At 33.8% G+C, this 16867-nt stretch overlaps 2 protein-coding genes across 5 annotated transcripts; both read right to left on the bottom strand.

The window, feature by feature from the left end:
- Positions 1 to 479: 479 nt before the first annotated feature.
- On the bottom strand, positions 480 to 2762 carry LOC108339534 (BTB/POZ domain-containing protein At5g60050). The gene is made up of 2 exons (XM_017576667.2): positions 1970 to 2762; positions 480 to 1701 (listed from the first exon to the last, which is right to left on the bottom strand). Exons 1-2 carry the CDS (start codon positions 2501 to 2503, stop codon positions 751 to 753), a joined length of 1485 nt encoding a protein of 494 aa, XP_017432156.1. The 5' UTR covers positions 2504 to 2762; the 3' UTR covers positions 480 to 750.
- A 2952-nt stretch (positions 2763 to 5714) lies between these two features.
- Positions 5715 to 16491, bottom strand: LOC108340350 (phototropin-1). Of its 4 annotated transcripts, XM_052877781.1 has the most exons (25): positions 16202 to 16491; positions 15808 to 16105; positions 14133 to 14782; positions 13661 to 13843; positions 12288 to 12379; positions 11617 to 11893; positions 11221 to 11440; positions 10834 to 10904; positions 10542 to 10648; positions 10208 to 10257; positions 9993 to 10097; positions 9665 to 9724; positions 9497 to 9586; positions 9264 to 9340; positions 8897 to 8981; positions 8621 to 8701; positions 8251 to 8354; positions 7969 to 8018; positions 7534 to 7640; positions 7325 to 7447; positions 7145 to 7196; positions 6853 to 6965; positions 6484 to 6624; positions 6284 to 6384; positions 5715 to 5879 (listed from the first exon to the last, which is right to left on the bottom strand). In XM_052877781.1, exons 3-24 carry the CDS (start codon positions 14768 to 14770, stop codon positions 6286 to 6288), a joined length of 2925 nt encoding a protein of 974 aa, XP_052733741.1. In that variant the 5' UTR covers positions 14771 to 14782; positions 15808 to 16105; positions 16202 to 16491; the 3' UTR covers positions 5715 to 5879; positions 6284 to 6285. The 4 variants fall into 4 exon arrangements, with proteins under 4 accessions (XP_052733741.1, XP_017433162.1, XP_017433163.1 ...); XM_017577673.2 differs by having other exon boundaries at positions 15808 to 16491; XM_017577674.2 differs by lacking the exon at positions 15808 to 16105.
- Between the last annotated feature and the right edge of the window lie 376 nt (positions 16492 to 16867).

Raw genomic sequence — 16867 nt, 5'->3', positions numbered from 1 at the left:
ACACAAAATGGCCCTGCCTATTAAATTAATTTTGTTAAGAAAGCTCACATGGCATATGAGATTTTAATACTTAATAAAATCATAATTAAACATATACGATCTTCCTGTTTGCTATATCTAACTTAATTCTTTTAAAAGAACATCATAGTTAAACTTGTAATAATAAAATTCAATGTGTTTGATTGCAAGTTTTCTTGATTCCCATAAAATTACAAATTGCAGGTTTTTTTAATGTGCACGTTTTAAGTCGGGGGCTGTTAGTTTTAAGACAATTAACGAACAAGAGAAAATGTTACAAACGAGTTAATGATAAAAAAAATTAATCCACTTTTCTTTTTCGTACGTATCTTTCTCCAGGTCAAACTGTCCACCACCACACTCTTCTCACTGGGATCTCTCGTGTTGAATAGCACATTCTCAAATCATTTATTTATTCCTCCGTTACAATGTGGAAGTTTACACCATTTCAATTCAATCCGTTACTCAGAACAACATATTCTTCAAACAATTTTATTATCCTCCCTCCCCCCAAAATTCTCCCATCCTTCAATGTTTATCTTCAATACAAAGCTTTCCCACAGTCCAGGTAACACGACTTTCATCTATTTTCTTATGTCAAAATACGGAAATGAGCAAAAATGAATGTGAAATTGGTCGATTCAGGCCAAATGAGAAGTGCAAATGCAAAATGGCACTTCTTATTTACAATTGTGAATTAATCTCTTTATGTTAAGGTCCCTTGCATACCTTTCAGCTGGGGTAATCAGAAAGAGTTATTTGCAACTGGGAATTATCAGGCTCAGCTGAATACTGTCTGATGAATGCCCTTCTCCACCAAATCTCAAATGCCTTCTGTATATTAGGACAATCATCTCCTTTATTAAGAAATCTATCAAACCAATTCAGTAACACAGCCTGTTGCTGGAGCAAAGGAAGTGTCAATATAGTTTGGCTTAGTCCATCCTCAACCAATTTCCTATCAACCGCTCTAGAAGCTCTCCTCATCCATCCAAAATCTTCATACAGAGCTTCTAGCCATGTAGACAACAAAGAAAATCTAGTTTCTTTTGGCACCAGAATGTGTCCCCTTCCAATGCCAATGCACAGTTGTGCTGTGATTCTACTGATCTCATGCCGGTAAACTGTTGGAACCTTGGAGTGAAGTGCAGCAAGTTCTTTCTGCTCAGCCCATATCTCCACAAATTCCTCACCTATCTTTTTGCCAATCAAAATGTCAACAATCCACTGAATATTGTCAGCTTCACGAGTTATGTCGCTCATTACAACCCCCCGGTCCAGCCTCTCATCGCCACCGGTTGCTTCCGATAGGCAAAGCAGAAGGGAACTGATGCACTTGTGGCAAAGATGGTAAAGTGTGTCTTTGGAAACATCAAGTCTGCTGCTGTCGTTAGGTGCATTCTCTTTAAGCAATTTAGACAACAGAGCTTTCATTTCCCTGCGAGCTTTGTCATCTTTTGCTTGCAGAACACCACTTATTAGGTTCAAGAAGATGTCATCAGCCCTATCAGCAGTAGATGGATCTGATGATACTCTTTGAAGAACTTCAACTGCAGAGTCATGAATCTGCAGATGTTCTAGCTGGGATATCACTTCCTCCTGTTCATCCTCACTCCATGGAATAGATTCCAAATATTCTAGGCATGACACAACCCCAAGATCAAACATGATCGCTGCCGATACCTACAAAATAAGGCAAGTAAAAGTAACAACATAAGAAACCAATTGCAGTCAAGAAACAAGAACAAAAAGAATGAACAAAACAATGAACATCAAAATGAAAGCAAATGAGAACGTCCTGGCTTAAACATTCTTTTTTGTAACTTCTCCAAAATCTGATTTTAATTATATATAAGCTAATTATGTATAAAACTATATTATTTTATCATCTTATTGTTTGTTTAAGTTAATTAGACAAGCGTAATTAAAGTGTGAGACTTTGGCAGCATACCTTGAGCAAGCTCAAAACTTTAGGAACCCCATCGCCCATGGAACGCAACCTGGCCTTGAGATCCTCGCAGTGCATCAAAACCACAGCTTCCACGTACACTTCCACGTCGTCGCAGTCGCTGATCTCCACCGAGTGCGACACCGCACCGTCGCAGCGAAGCTTCTCCGCGAAGAACCGGCTCTTCTCGGCCAGAACGCTCTTCCGGACCTCCATCGACACCCTCGAACCGTCCCGCCCGACCACTGTGAGGCGGACGTCGCCCCCCTCGAGCAAGGCGGGCTCCCGGAGGAGCTTGGAGAGCCGATCTTGCGCCTTGCGGCGCTTGTCGTCGGAGAATTTGTGCTCCTCCGACATCATGTCGAAGAGGGTTTGAGTGTGCGGGTGAGCCTGAGGTTGAGTTTGACTCGGGCGAGTTGAGGATGGTGGTGGTGAGAAGGTTCTAGAAGGGGAGAATGAAAGCGTCGGATCAGGTATGAAACCTTGCTTTATCATCGCTGATACTTCCCTCGATTTCAAACCACTTTCTCCTCCCATTCTTCAATTCTCTCACTCTTTTCTTCTTCCTGTAATTTTCTTACTTTCTACAAAAGTTCACAATTTCAAACTGCAGAAAATGAGAGAGAAAGAGAATCCAACACCGATGACAGTTTTTCATAACATTTCTTTATCAATTTAACATTATTTTTATACCATTTTCATAAAGATGAGTTCTTTCAAATTCATATAAAAATAAAATAAAAATTGTACAATTTACCCTTTTTAATTTCAAGAAAAAGAGAAGAATTATTAGCTGCATGTGCACACACCTGCCCTACCTTTCATGCTCACTTACCAACAAAACGCTGTTTTGCTTTTATTCAATTCTCTTTTTTTATTATTATTCACAAAAGTTGTTTATGATATCAACACTAAAATGGAAAAAAAACCAGTTACTTATAATCATGCTTTTTAATCAGTCTCTCACTATTAGGAGATAATGACATTGAAAATATTGTATTTTCTGAAATCACATTTAGAAAGTACAATTCTTAAATATATAAAGTAGTTTTTAATGTTTTTTTATCATTTTTAAATAAATAAAGTGTCTAAGATATAATCTAAAGCTACTTGCATGACATGGGTCAACATAAAAGAAGATACTTTGTCACTCTCTTAGCATAAATTCACTAAAAAAATGAAAAATATAACTTATAGTGAGATTGGAAAATAACCTTTTGCATTATTTCTATATCAAATCTTAACTATTTATATTGAACCTATTTATTTAACTTAGCATCTAATTATATTCTGTCTTATCTTCACCATTGTCTTATTCGTTGATGTGATGTAATTATGAAATGAATTTCCTTTGAATGTATACATTTTCCTCATTCTAATAATTATGTATACAAGTTAAATTGTTAAATGTGAGATTTACAATAACAAATAATACAGCTGGTAGAAGCTATGCCCTATTCTTTGTTGGTTAAGAACATTCAATTATCTAGATATTTATGACCTGTATGGATACAATCATTTGAATAAATTTATTATCTCGTCTATTAAAAAAGACTCATGCTGGATTGAGTTCTTACAAAAAAAATTTAGTTCAATTTATTTTTATTTAGATACGAGTCAATGAATTGATAAATTTTCATTTTATTAATTTATAGTTTAATTTTTTTAAAATATTTTTAATAATATTTGAATAATTAAGTAATTAAATATATAAAAATATATACTATTAATTAATAAAATAAAATGATAAATTAAATAAAAATGATATTATTATATTAATGATAGATATCTTCTTGCTGTATCTTGTCTAGTTATTTATACAGTCATGTCAAAGAGTCCAAGGAATAAATCAGACAATATTCCAAAACTAAAAATGATGAAAAGAAGCACAGATCCCTTGGAAATAAAGTGAAAAAAGAGAGTTATATATATATATATATATATATATATATATATATATATATTTAATTTGATGAGTATATAGGAATAAGGGAAGACATAATTGCGTGGTGGTTATTTGGTTATAAATAAGAAATAATGAGTTGTATTATTGAGAATTGGGATTCATAACACGCAAAAGTTTTGTACACAATTACGAGGTCGTTGCCAACTTTTATTTATTCTTAAGTTTTTTTTTCTTTTTCTTTTTCTTTTTTATATTTGAGAACAATAAAGTAATAACTAAACATTCAAATAAATTTTTAAATACAAATTAACTGTAGTTTCTGTTAAAGAATGTACTAACATATTTATTATTTATTTTTAAATATAATTTAAAAATAAAATTCACTTCAAAGTGTTAAAAACTAATAATAAATTGTTTGTTTCAATTCTTTTAATTTCTTAAAATCCAAAGATATTAAAGATCCATTTGAATTTGAGTTCAAACAATCAAACCAGCTTTCAGTTCCGATTGAAAATTGTATCAATATATTTCTTATAAGCAAAACTCATTTGACTTAAATACTATGATATTTTATTGTCAATTCTAATTAAGTTTAACTCAACTTAATTTCTTAGTTAAAACTTCCCAAACATTAAGTATTTGCATTTATATGATGTTTCCAATCTCTCTGACTAGGGTAACAATGGCCAATACAATTTGAAAAGTTGGAAGCACATAATTTAATGCTTTGGTTGGATGAGTAGATGAAAAGTGAAAAAATGGAAAATAGGTAGATAATAAGAGAGAGTAAAAGAAAAGAATAAGATAAAATGAAAATTACTGTTTTTTGGATTTGATAAAGTAAAGTGAAAAGGATGATAAATGAATGAAAATTTTGTAAGTTGTCGTGACTGATTTAAATGAATAGAAATAAGTTGTTAGTTTTTTTTTTCTATTTTTGGATTTGATAAAATAAAATGAAAAAGATGAGAAATGAATGAAAATTTTGCAAGTTGTGTGATTGATTTAAATGAATAGTAATAAGTTGTTGGTTTTTTCTATTCTCCAATTACATTAATGTTCTTGTGTTTTATGACACAATACAAAACATTATTAATAGAGATATTTATGTTTTATGATGAAAGAATATGTAAGAAATGTTACATTAATTAAAAATAAAATAAATTTCTAATATAAATATAAATATAAATTCATCTTATAAATTAACTTTGTAATATTATCCGAGGTGTGGAACTTAATAGTGCAACATTTATAAATAATAAAATGAGAGATATATATATATATATATGTAATCTTGCAAAAAAAAAACATTTTCCATCAAATAAATTTAAATACAATGAAGTAAATGTACGACACCATGTACTGATTTGATATTATATACCAAATTAAACTGTTTTTTCAAGTTAATCAAAGATTTAGATGTGGGAAGTAATGATTAAGATTTTAATAAAGTTTACCATCACAACTTTTATAGAAGTGGTAGTTAGAAGTTGTTAAAGTAATTTAGAGTTAGAAAATCTGAATAGCTATGAATTATAAAAGGTTTGCCATTTTTATTAAAAAAATAATAAAAAAAAAGATTGAAAATTTTATATTTTTTTAGTTGAGTATTTAAGAAAGTAAGTCTTTTTAATTATCAAGCTACGTTAAATTGATTGCGTACTTTTATTTAAATTGTGTACTTTTATTTAAATTTTATACTTTTTATTTAAATTTTATACTTTTATTGGTGGGAATAATTCTGTAACTAAAATATTATTTTTCTATTTTGTAACTACGAATGACTGTGAAGTTGTGTCCATTGGCATGACAACGAAGCAGAGAACGAAAGGCACAAGGAAATTAAACAAACAAGACCAAAAAAAAGTTACAACTTGGTGAATTAGAAACATCACACCATTCATAACTTACAACGAACATTTTACATAACCAAACTTAGATTCCTCAACTTGGCAACCAACATAATAGCTCAAACATATAAAACTTTCATCCTTTGACCTGCAAACACTGCACCACAGTAAACAATTCAAGCACAAGTCACTAAAGTTGTCAGTGCAGTGAAACCAGAGACTATAATGAGTCCAATTCAACATTTGCCTCAATTTCATGAGAACTGATTTAGCCTGAAACTATTCAAATTTCATATAAAATTTTTTCGTTTCTGTTTTACTCAAATGTGATTCAGTTCTATACAGCTAAAAGTTTTGTTTATACATTTGTTTCATACAAAACTAGAATTTCCGTGATAGCCAGTGAATAATCAAACCGCACTTAACTTAAGTTCAGCTCATTTATTTAAAGTTAACTGATTAGCTTCATTAACCAAGTTTAACGAATCACTTGTAGAATTGAATCTCCAAAGTAAAAAAAAAAAAAAAAAAGTATATGCTTCTGAATGTTTATATAGAGACCTTCAGAAGACGTTCATCTCCTCTTGCACTTGATCTTCAAAATTGGCTTCCTTTTCTTCTTCAGTTGTTTCGAAGAGAGGTGCATCAAGCTCAGGAGGTTTCTGCCAACACAAGAATGTTTCATTAATCAAACATGTAACATCAATAAGAAATATAGAAGCACAGTTACAGATGATATAGCAATAGTTGAGTGATGTTACAGTGCAACGAACTAGGGCCCAATTGACACCCCGAAAGAATGGATGGTTTTTAATTTCATTTGCTCCTTCTCTTGAACCCAATCTGCTTTTGGTCTCTCTGTTCAGCAACCGATACATTAACTGCTTTGCACTGAAACTTACCTGCATCATCATTTTATCTCATTTAATTTATTTACATATAAATTCGTTTAACTATGCAGGTTTAATCTTTCAGCATCACGCATTTCCAGAGACTTTAACCAGCTCGGATTTTCACAAGCATTTCGTTTGGAAGTCCAATTTTGAGATCATGAATTTAATCAAATTGTTACATTGTTTTGCAATACGGTTTAAAACCATAGTTGTCATTGTGCAGCACAACAACCTCACCTGTTTACTTTTGGGAAATTTAAGGTCCTTGTGAAGAATATTTGTAAATGTTCTTTGCCTGGTCTTTCCCCTGAATGGTGTATATCCATAAAACATTTCATATAGAAGAATTCCTGAACAAAATGCAATTCATGCAGTCAAAACATGATGAGAAAGATTCCTTCAAGGCAAAAATTTTCACTGATAAACCCCAAACTTATCCACCACATAGTAAATATACAATGCATTCAATTTTCTTTTTAAAAGATTCTACTTTTTAAAATTGATTTAGTTGTAAGAAGTAAAAATTTACCAAGAGCCCACCAATCCACAGCACTAGTATGGCCTGAACCCGTTATAATTTCCTGCACAATCATTGAACTGTCAAATGCAATTTATAACAAATTGTTAGAAACAAAAAGTTCAAGCAAGTTTCAATAAGATAAGAAATTGGAGCATAAATGATTAAATAATATGTCCAGAAACAACCAACCGGAGCTATGTACTCTTCTGTGCCCACAAAAGAGTTTGATGCTCTCATAGGTTCTGCCATAAATATTGGAGTTTGTTGGCTTTTATGTGCTTTCTTCTTTTCATTTATGGATGGAACTAGAAGCTGTAAAGAACACAACCAGCATCTTATAAATTTTTCTGAGTTCTAAATAAAAGCTTCATCATCTAAAGTTTTTGTCTCTAACATACCTGTGGTTTACAAGATGTCAAACATGACAGATCAAAATCTGTTAGGGACACGTGTCCACTGCTTTGTAGTAACACATTTTCTGGCTTCAAATCCCGATATATTATCCCTGTGGATTTTCACCAAACAATGTTATTATCTTAGATGCTGTCTGAGTGTCTTAATATAATGCAAATACAAAATTTTAAGTAAAATTTCTTGCTAGGAGAGAATTTCAGTCCGAGAAAGGATCATATAATGCTACTGGATCAATTAAAAGAAAAGGTTTCGAACATATTTCGAGAAAAAACACGTTTAAACATCTATACTAGATTTGAGAAAAATAATTTTGAACATCTATGGATGATTGCCGCAGAATTTACTGATTTTGATATTACCCAAAAAGTATAATAACAATTATATATTGTGATCATGTTGGGTGATGAATAAGAACCTACCTTGACAATGAAGATACTCCAATGCAACAACTACTTCAGCGGCATAAAATCTATTATTATCAAGCACATTATTTCAGTAAAAGGAAAATAGAATAAGTAACTGTTGAAGAAGGATCATCTGCTTTTATAGGGGGAATATACAACTGTTTAATAAAGTTGTAGTAAAATATATGTATGTATAGAAAAATAAGGAAAAGATTAATCAAAGAAATTTCAGTTTTTGATAAACATGCATAGATTCTTTCTTGTATAATAGTATAATATATATATATATATATATACCTCACTGCATCTTCCCTGAGAACCTTAGCTGGCTGTCGGTCAAGAAGAATGAATAGTTCTCCACCAGAACAATAATCGGTTATCAAACAAACATGTGTTTTTGTCTGCAAATTAATCAAATTCCAAAGAAGGTAAAATTCATTTTATAGTAAGTAGAAATGCATGCACAATTTTGTTTTCTACCATGTAGAAACTTTTGAGTTTGATGAAATAGAAAATAAAGGCTTTTTATGATGTCTGAAACCATCCCATGAAAAGATCCTGATGTTCATGCACTCTCTAATAATTAACAGATATGAAAGAAGATGCAAAATCTTACTAACTTTTGTTATTTTCTCATATATTCAGTTGGTACTTGGTAGTTACAAACCTGAAAGGAAGCATATAATGCAGGAAGAAAAGGGTGGTCCAACATGTCGAGGATCTCTCTCTCTGTGCAAGCTCTATGCACCTGTAGTTATAGCTGCTGTTAAAACTGACCCACATGGAATTTTTTTTTTCAAATAACTGATAAAAAGTAAATGTATCACCAGAATATAAAGCCAACTCAGCACTGAACAATTTCCAAATAAACATTTCTATAACTGTTGAAGGTAGGAGGTGACACCTTAAAACAAAAAAAGTGTCAAATAATTTAATGTTGTACCTTGTTACGATTGAGCATAATACCCTTTTCCATAGCCTTCATGGCAAAATATTGGCCAGTTTCACCTAGCTCCACCAGATAGACACTGAAATCCAATAACAGGTGATGTAAAAATGTAGTTCCTGGAGCCTGATTGGAAAAAATAATGAACATAGAAAAACTTCGCATCACTCAAATAAATGAAGAAACTCTAATCATGGTTTCAGAATTCCAAGATGTTTTCAGCTAAACTACGGACTAGTTCCAGATAAATCATCACAGTCATTTAGTTACAACATGTTTCAGTAAGCTACTAACGTAAGACTCATGAAATTGTTCATGCACGTTTCAAATATTGGGAAGTCGAAAAGAGAATCGAGAAATAAACCTGCCAGTATCTCCTGATCCCAAAGGTTTAACTGGCCTAAAATGATTCAAGCCAATCTGCTCTCCACTTTCTAGGATCTGCACAACCACGATCACATAATCAATTTGCAAAATGTAACTTACATGAGATAATAATTTATACTGCTACTTCCTAAATTTTTCAGTAGTCAATAGCAATAGCAAGAAATAACAGAAAATTTGGCATAATTTCAAATACATAAGTAATATATATACCTTCTGAATAGCTTTCCAAGCAGCTTCATCCCTCCTATGTGGTTTCGGGTGAACCACTTTTGAATGATTCATCCATAAATCTTCTGGTTTCTGAAGATAATCAAAATATTATGAGAAAAACTGAATGCAATAGCTTTTCAAAGGATACTGATGATTAGGATACGTTACCAAATTAGCATCTGGAAGTTCTCTCAATGCATCATCAACATTTTCAGCAGTTTCCTTTACCTGAGGATGGATGTCAAATAAATTTGTTATAACTTTGAAAGTACAAAGCACAATAAAATGAACAAAGTTTCTTGCTATTACATATAATACCCAAAAATTATACACAAAAACTCTCTTAGTTCAAAATGAAGGAACCATAGGCTTTTATTTTGTAGACTTTCAAACTAAAAGCCTCTGTTTGGATTATATAATGATGTCGAGAATCCAACAGAAAATTGGAGATTTCAATATATGTTAAACGAATGAAGCACTTGGATAGAAACCAGACCAATTGTTCTCCCTCTTTTGCAGTATTTTCTGCAATGCGGTTGTGAAGAGGCTCCACGTGTTGACTACCATCAAGTTGAACTCCAATAAAGTACTGTACCTCTCCCTGTTCAACACAGAAACAAGTAAGAAATTGTTTCTGCTCGAAGATTTGGTAAATGGGACATGATTAACTACGAAAACAAAAGTTATATTGCAGGACATTGTAAACTGTACCTTCTGATCACGCATAGGTTGCAAATGAAACAAGTTCCAGAACTTTTTACCTGAATCGAGCAGAACAATTAGCAACCATATTTAGCTTCAAGTTATTAAATAGTGATTTTCATTATAAGACTCTATGAAGGATTCATGATATGAAAGCATAGTTATATGTCAAAATATTGAAATATTTTTCCTTTCCTGGTTCTTTTTAATAAAGAGAATATAGTGTGACATTGAATATCCTGAGAACTTTTCATCATATACTTCCATACGAATAATTCAGGTAATACCAACACTTAACCAATCTAAAACAAGTTAGCTTACTGAAGAAAGGTAATAAGCTTACCACTCTTTGTATAATTAATGAGTTGCACAGTGACGTCAGTTTGAGTGTCAATGGCCTCTCTAATTTTTCTCACTGTTGCTGGATCAGTTTCAGGCCCTTGCAGAAACCTATATAATCATGTAGCATATAAATAAGATAACTTTTGCCAATGTAACAATTTTAGAGTTCAGTTTACTGAATTTTTCCATTGATCCTTCATGGAAGCATTCATATACTCCAGTTAATGAAGCCTGAGGTAATGCTTGAAGCACCGATATGCAATACTCCAGTTTGATATTCATTTCAACCATACCTGCAATTTCTTCCCAAGATTTCTTCACGACTATACTCCGTAAGCTCCAAGAAGCTATCAGATGCAAAGATCTGGAAAACCAAATTGTTGAGTAATGAGATTTTGTCTTGCTTGAACAAACAAATCAATTTCACTAATATATAATTTGTGAGATAGAAATTTCATGTCATATTAAAAAGTGAATTTTAAATTTAATTTTATAAAATTGACTTGTAAATTCAAGATTTGCTCCCACTGTTATAAACTGACCTTCTAGTTAATTTGGAACTTACCAACATTCAAATTGTCTGTGGTCTACGTAGACGCATTCTCATCATCGTTTTCTTCTAATTTTATTCTCTTAATTTGAAAAAAAAGAAAAGAATAGAAAAGAAAAGCTGATCTTACAATGGGGTTATCAGGCAGCCTAGGATCAGTAATAACAAAGTTCTTCTCAATACGTTCAAGTGTGGTAGCAAGATCAAGACCCTTTCTCTTTTCCCTCTTCTTTACTTTGCCATCAAAACTACCAGACCTCTCATCATCCTCATCACTACTCTCTGAACTATCCTTAATAACAGCTTCGTCATTGAAGCTTCCAAAGTTGGACTGACTTTTCCTGATGAACCTGAACCATGGACCAAGAAATGCAAATCACATACACTCATTCAAAAAACTTGTACTTTAGCCAGAAGATCATTCCCCATGAAGGAAAAGTAGTATTTTTAAAAGAATCTCCTTTTAAAAGTAGTTAAAAAACTATTTCTTTATAAATAACTCAAGTAAATAAGCATGCATACGTACCCCATGAAGGAACGGCGACGAGATGTCTTGTGTTTCTTTTCAGGTAGCTCAGTGATTCTCTCCATTGAACTTGTGTCTCCTGCATGTGATTTGCGTCTAAAAGAAGCCACACTCTCAGATTTTCTCCTCGATGACTTTTCTGGTTTTTCTTGATCATCATCACCGGATGCTGACTTTCTGATCAAGGGACGGCCTCCTGATTCACTCAGCGCCCGTGGCCTCCTCACAGCCAGCAACAGCTCAGATACTGTACTATTTGCCTTTTCTTTTTGACGAGCTACATTATACAACATCAATAACATATAAGTTCAATTTATCAATAACATATCAGTTCAATTTATGTAAAAGATTAACACCATCTTTAATTCATTATAGAAAATGAGTAAATACACTGTTCAACTAACTTTCTAATGTAACTTGAAATGTAGGTTCATATTTGGATACTACATCTAATAATCTCACATTATAAATACGGTGATTTACTGTAACAATGTCACTCGACGAATTTGAATCGAAACTATAACACTATATAAATACCTTACTTTCTTAATTATACTTCTAATCATGGATAATATTGTGATTATTCTTTCGTTAAAAGCAATGATGACATAGGTTGAGGTTGCACAATCTTATACAATTTAGAAATATGATAGGATATCTGCAATACATACAATCGTATCGAATCAAGGATTCGGGTAATCCATTGGGACGTAGCATCTTCTCCTTCGTCCCCTCTGTATGCTTGCTAACCTCCACTTGCATTCTGTCATCATTATACACATACAATACTTAATTGAGTCTGTTTTCATTTTAGAACAACTTCCATTAAATTTACTTAACAGTACACGTTTAAAAGATTATGTGTGCATCTTTTGATGGAATCCTGATTATTAATAAAGATTTAATAATTAAAACTATGATCAAATACATACACATGTACAAGACATTATTAAATTACATAAATTTCAATAATTAATTTTCTAAAAAGCAGTCACAGCTCTCAAATTCGTTTTTTTTCCTTCTAAAAGTGAAAAACCAGACTTCGGGAGTCTGGTATCTGTATCAGACAACGATGCATGCCAACGTTCCATCATCTCAAGAGCCACGTGCAAGTCAAAACTAAATTAAAAAAAAAAAAATCCACGTGCAGTCCATCTTTGTCTCCTGTTTGTCAGTTGATGCAATGATGAATTATTTAGTTGGAAGAACAGTAACAAAGATATGGATTGAACAAAATCCATTATTTGGCCTAAAATAGCAAAATATCTAAGAAAAAAATGCATTCATCATCTCTACATCTCATGTTTCCTTTTCTAGTCACATATCAGGTTTGGCGTGACCCACTCTTTCCCTCTTTTTAAGTACTAAAATATCTCTAACATTATAACTGATCAAAATGGCCTATATTCATAAATGTTTGGGACAAATATATTATCCTATACCAAGTAAATTCAAATAACACCAACATTTCTATTCCTTTAAAAGAAAGAACCTTTTCTCTTGAATTTAACTAAAAACACAAGTTCATATATAATCAAGAAAAAAAATTGATACTTATTACACGAAATGCATTAAATCAAATTTATTTGGTAGATATCAACGGGTAGATGTATGATGATTATATAGATAGATAGATAAATAAAAAAAATAGCATATGATGAAATATAAAATTTGTAGTTATAATAGACATGACAGAGCAGTGTTTGGCATTTTGTAATTGGAAAGAAAAGGATATGGCAGAAGGGTCATTATCGGTGTGGAGTGTTTCTTATCTTAAAATTTGCAAAGGACAAGCTGTGAACAATGACCAAAGGAAGGAAGTGTCGATTATATATGAGAGTATGATATATATATATATATATATATATATATATATATATATATATATATATATATATATATATATATATATATATATATATATATATATATATATATATATATATATAAGGTCCCATGGCAACGATGGGCATTGGCCACAATAATTAATTACAGCAATAATAGAGAAGAAAGTATGAGTAAAGAAAGTGTTTAAGTGGGGTACCCTATAAGTTTAAGGACTCTGCCATCGTGGTCCTTGATTGGGGCAATAGTGAGAAGGTTCCAAAAGGGAGTGCCGTCCTTCTTGTAATTCAGTAACCTTCCACAGTAGGTCTGACCCGTTTGTAAGGCTTCCCTTATCTTTGCCACATCATCCGGATCCGTGTCCGCTCCCTGCAAAAACCGGCTGCCAACCCACCCGACCCGTTTATTGTTTTCTTATTGTCCTTTTCCTTACAGTTATTACAGTTATAGACACTCTTCCATCATATTTCTTTTTCCTCAATAATTGTAATTTTTATTCTGTTCACTTTAATCTGAATTAATTAAACTCCATAATCCCTCATTAAATAACAGTATAAAACCACATTCGACTTCATTTCTCTGTTTTTTAATGTTTCCACAAACTTATATTTTTTTAATCCTTCATAATTAAGCTTAGTAATTCTCAATTAAAAAAAGTAACTTCGACGTACCAGTTTCTCCCTATGACTTCCTTCGATGTGTAACCCGTCATCTTGAAAAATCCGGCACTGGCGTACATTATCGGGTAATCGGGTTTGGTAGCATCCGAAACCACGAAAGTTTGTTGAAACGCCGACAGAGCATCCCTCAGGTCCTCCGAAACCCTCGGGATTCCTCCCCGGTACTCCCTCCCGTCGTCGGAGGACTCGCCGGAGCTCCGAACGGAGTTTCCGGAGTCCCTCCTCGGCTTACCGGTCACCTTCGCGCTCGGCTCCTCCCCGCCGGAGGTCCGAACCGCCACTCCCTGCGGCTTCCCGGTTTCCGTGTCCGTCTTCAGCACCAGACCCCATTCCGCAGCGCGCTTCGCGGCATTTCCGACCTCCGCCGGAGGCTCACCGAGCACCGCGGCGAGTGTTTGTGATGGAACCGGCGGAGTGGAGTCCTTTAGCGCCATCCACGACGTGGCTGTGACTTCATCGGGACCGCCGCGTTGCTGCTGCTCCTGTGGGTCCTCGGCGCGCGACTCCATCCACGTCTTCCACGTGGATTGAGTGCGCAATGGCGAGTTGACCGGCTTCTCGTTGGAGTAAGAAGACGAGGGGTTGAACACTTCGAGCGAGCCACGTTGGTCTCTGGGAAATGCCTCCATTCTTCTCACTCTCTGTTCCGTTCGTGCACATGTCACACAATTAATCTCTCAAAAAGTAAGAATTAACTATGCAAATCACTTGTCAGTACTCAATTACCATAGTTATAGACAATAAATCCCTGCATTTTGCTGTTGAATGAGAATAAAAAATTCATGGAAGACTATGAGTTTCATGTTATAGAATTTGTGTGCTGTTGTTGTTAGTTGGTAACAAAAGATTTGAAAAAAAGACTGGGGCACATCTGGTATGAACAAAAGACATGAGTGGATGTGTTGTATGGTAAATTTGGGAAATGAATACTAAATCTCTGCATGTTGTTGATGTGGGATGAGGATAGAGATTGAGTTCAGTGTTTGATGTGTACTTTGGATCTACATATGATGTTGTCCAAGAATGATATGATGGTGGTGGAGTGTTAGTAATTGGAATGGCAAGGGCATGTGATAGGAGTGGGACTCGTACAGCGAATGATGAGTTGTGTGGGGCTTTTTGCTGGTTTTGATTTTTCTGGTTCATCATTTTTTTTCAGGCTAATTTTGTTTGCATGAGGGTGGGATATTGCAATGAGTGGTGGAGGTTGATTACTTAGGAGGGGACACTAATTAATGCATAGAAACACAACTAAGATAAGATACTGTCTGGGTTTTTCGCTAATTATGTCAGAACACAAGTGTCCCCAATGGATAGAGGAAAATCCCCAGAGAAGGACACGTAATGATGGGAGAGAAATTTGGATGAAAAGCTGTGGTGAGCCAAAAGTGCTTCTTCTGCTTGCGTGAGAAATGAATGTTGGGGAATTTTTCATGACATCCATCTAACAGACTAATCAGAATGACTTCCTAAACCACCATGATTGGATTCCTAAACTGTCCAGATATAAATTGACGTAGTGCAAGGACAGTTATAGAATTGTGAGAAAAGTTCAAAAGTTAACTAATTCAGCACGAAAGAAAAATCAGAAGTGTGATTAGAAATGTTTCACAGTTTAATAATACCTCTTGCTGTGTGTGATTAGAAATGTTTTACAGTGTAATACCTCTTGTGCTTTGCAGGGTCAGAAATCTTCTGAATTTGGCAGTGGTAGGAGGTGTGGACTTGTGTTGCTGCTTATTGTTAAAGAAATTTGCACACAATATAAACAGAGAGAAAACTGATTTCTAGAAATGGCTCATAGTGCAGAAGGAGGACAGGTGGAATAAAAATATAAAGGGATCATTGTTGGAAAGGTTTGGGTTCCCATCCCTGTGTCTGGATATTTCACATGGGACATTCCTCTTTGCACGAATTCCTAAAAGTATGCTATATCATGGTGCAACCTTGTTCACTTTGGAGTCCTAAAACATTTGAGAGAAACAAAATTTTACAGAGTGGAGGAACCAAACAGTGATATATTTCTATCTTCTGATGCTGCTTCTTCATCTGGGTCTTACCTTCAATGATTTCTGATGTCAGAACGTAAGTGCCAGTCTGGAAGTGGGGTGTCAAAATAGAAAAGCAACAAGAACAGAGAACGTGAACATTATATGAGTCTCCACAAGCATGTTAATCTCTGCAGGCTAGCTGTACCCTCCTTTTGTTCCAAGGACAACACTGTTTGGTTTTCTATGTCTGAGGTTGTGGACTTATAGCCCAGGACAAATGCAAAATCAGACAACCAAAAATGGCAAATATCCTTACTCTTTTGCGTCTAGAAAAACATATAGAATATTAATATACCCACTGTCTTGCACAAGGGTAATTCTTGCATTGCATATCTAAGAAAAGAGGAGCTTGCTGAAAGGGCATGGTCACAAGGATAAGCTTGTGAAATGGACACATGAGACCATATTGGTCGACGCTGGATGATTCGTGACCACAAATAATCTTCAAGATTTTGAGTTTAAGTGTATATTTTTCCCTTTTAGTGGGTATCAAATGGTGATTGATGTTTACCTTTTTTATGTAGTTGCCTGCTGAATGGTAAAATGATTGAAAGTGAAGGACTTCTTTGATCAACTTCGTGATGTGAAAGATCAAGAATACCTAGGATAAGTCATCTGCTATCGTTTAAATACCAACCATTCACCAACTACTCCCAATATTGCAAGAACAAAATT

This window comes from Vigna angularis, chromosome 5, assembly GCF_016808095.1.
Source record: "Vigna angularis cultivar LongXiaoDou No.4 chromosome 5, ASM1680809v1, whole genome shotgun sequence".
Lineage (NCBI taxonomy): Eukaryota > Viridiplantae > Streptophyta > Magnoliopsida > Fabales > Fabaceae > Vigna > Vigna angularis.
Note: the sequence above shows the minus strand (reverse complement) of the source record. Positions and strands in the feature narration are given on the sequence as shown.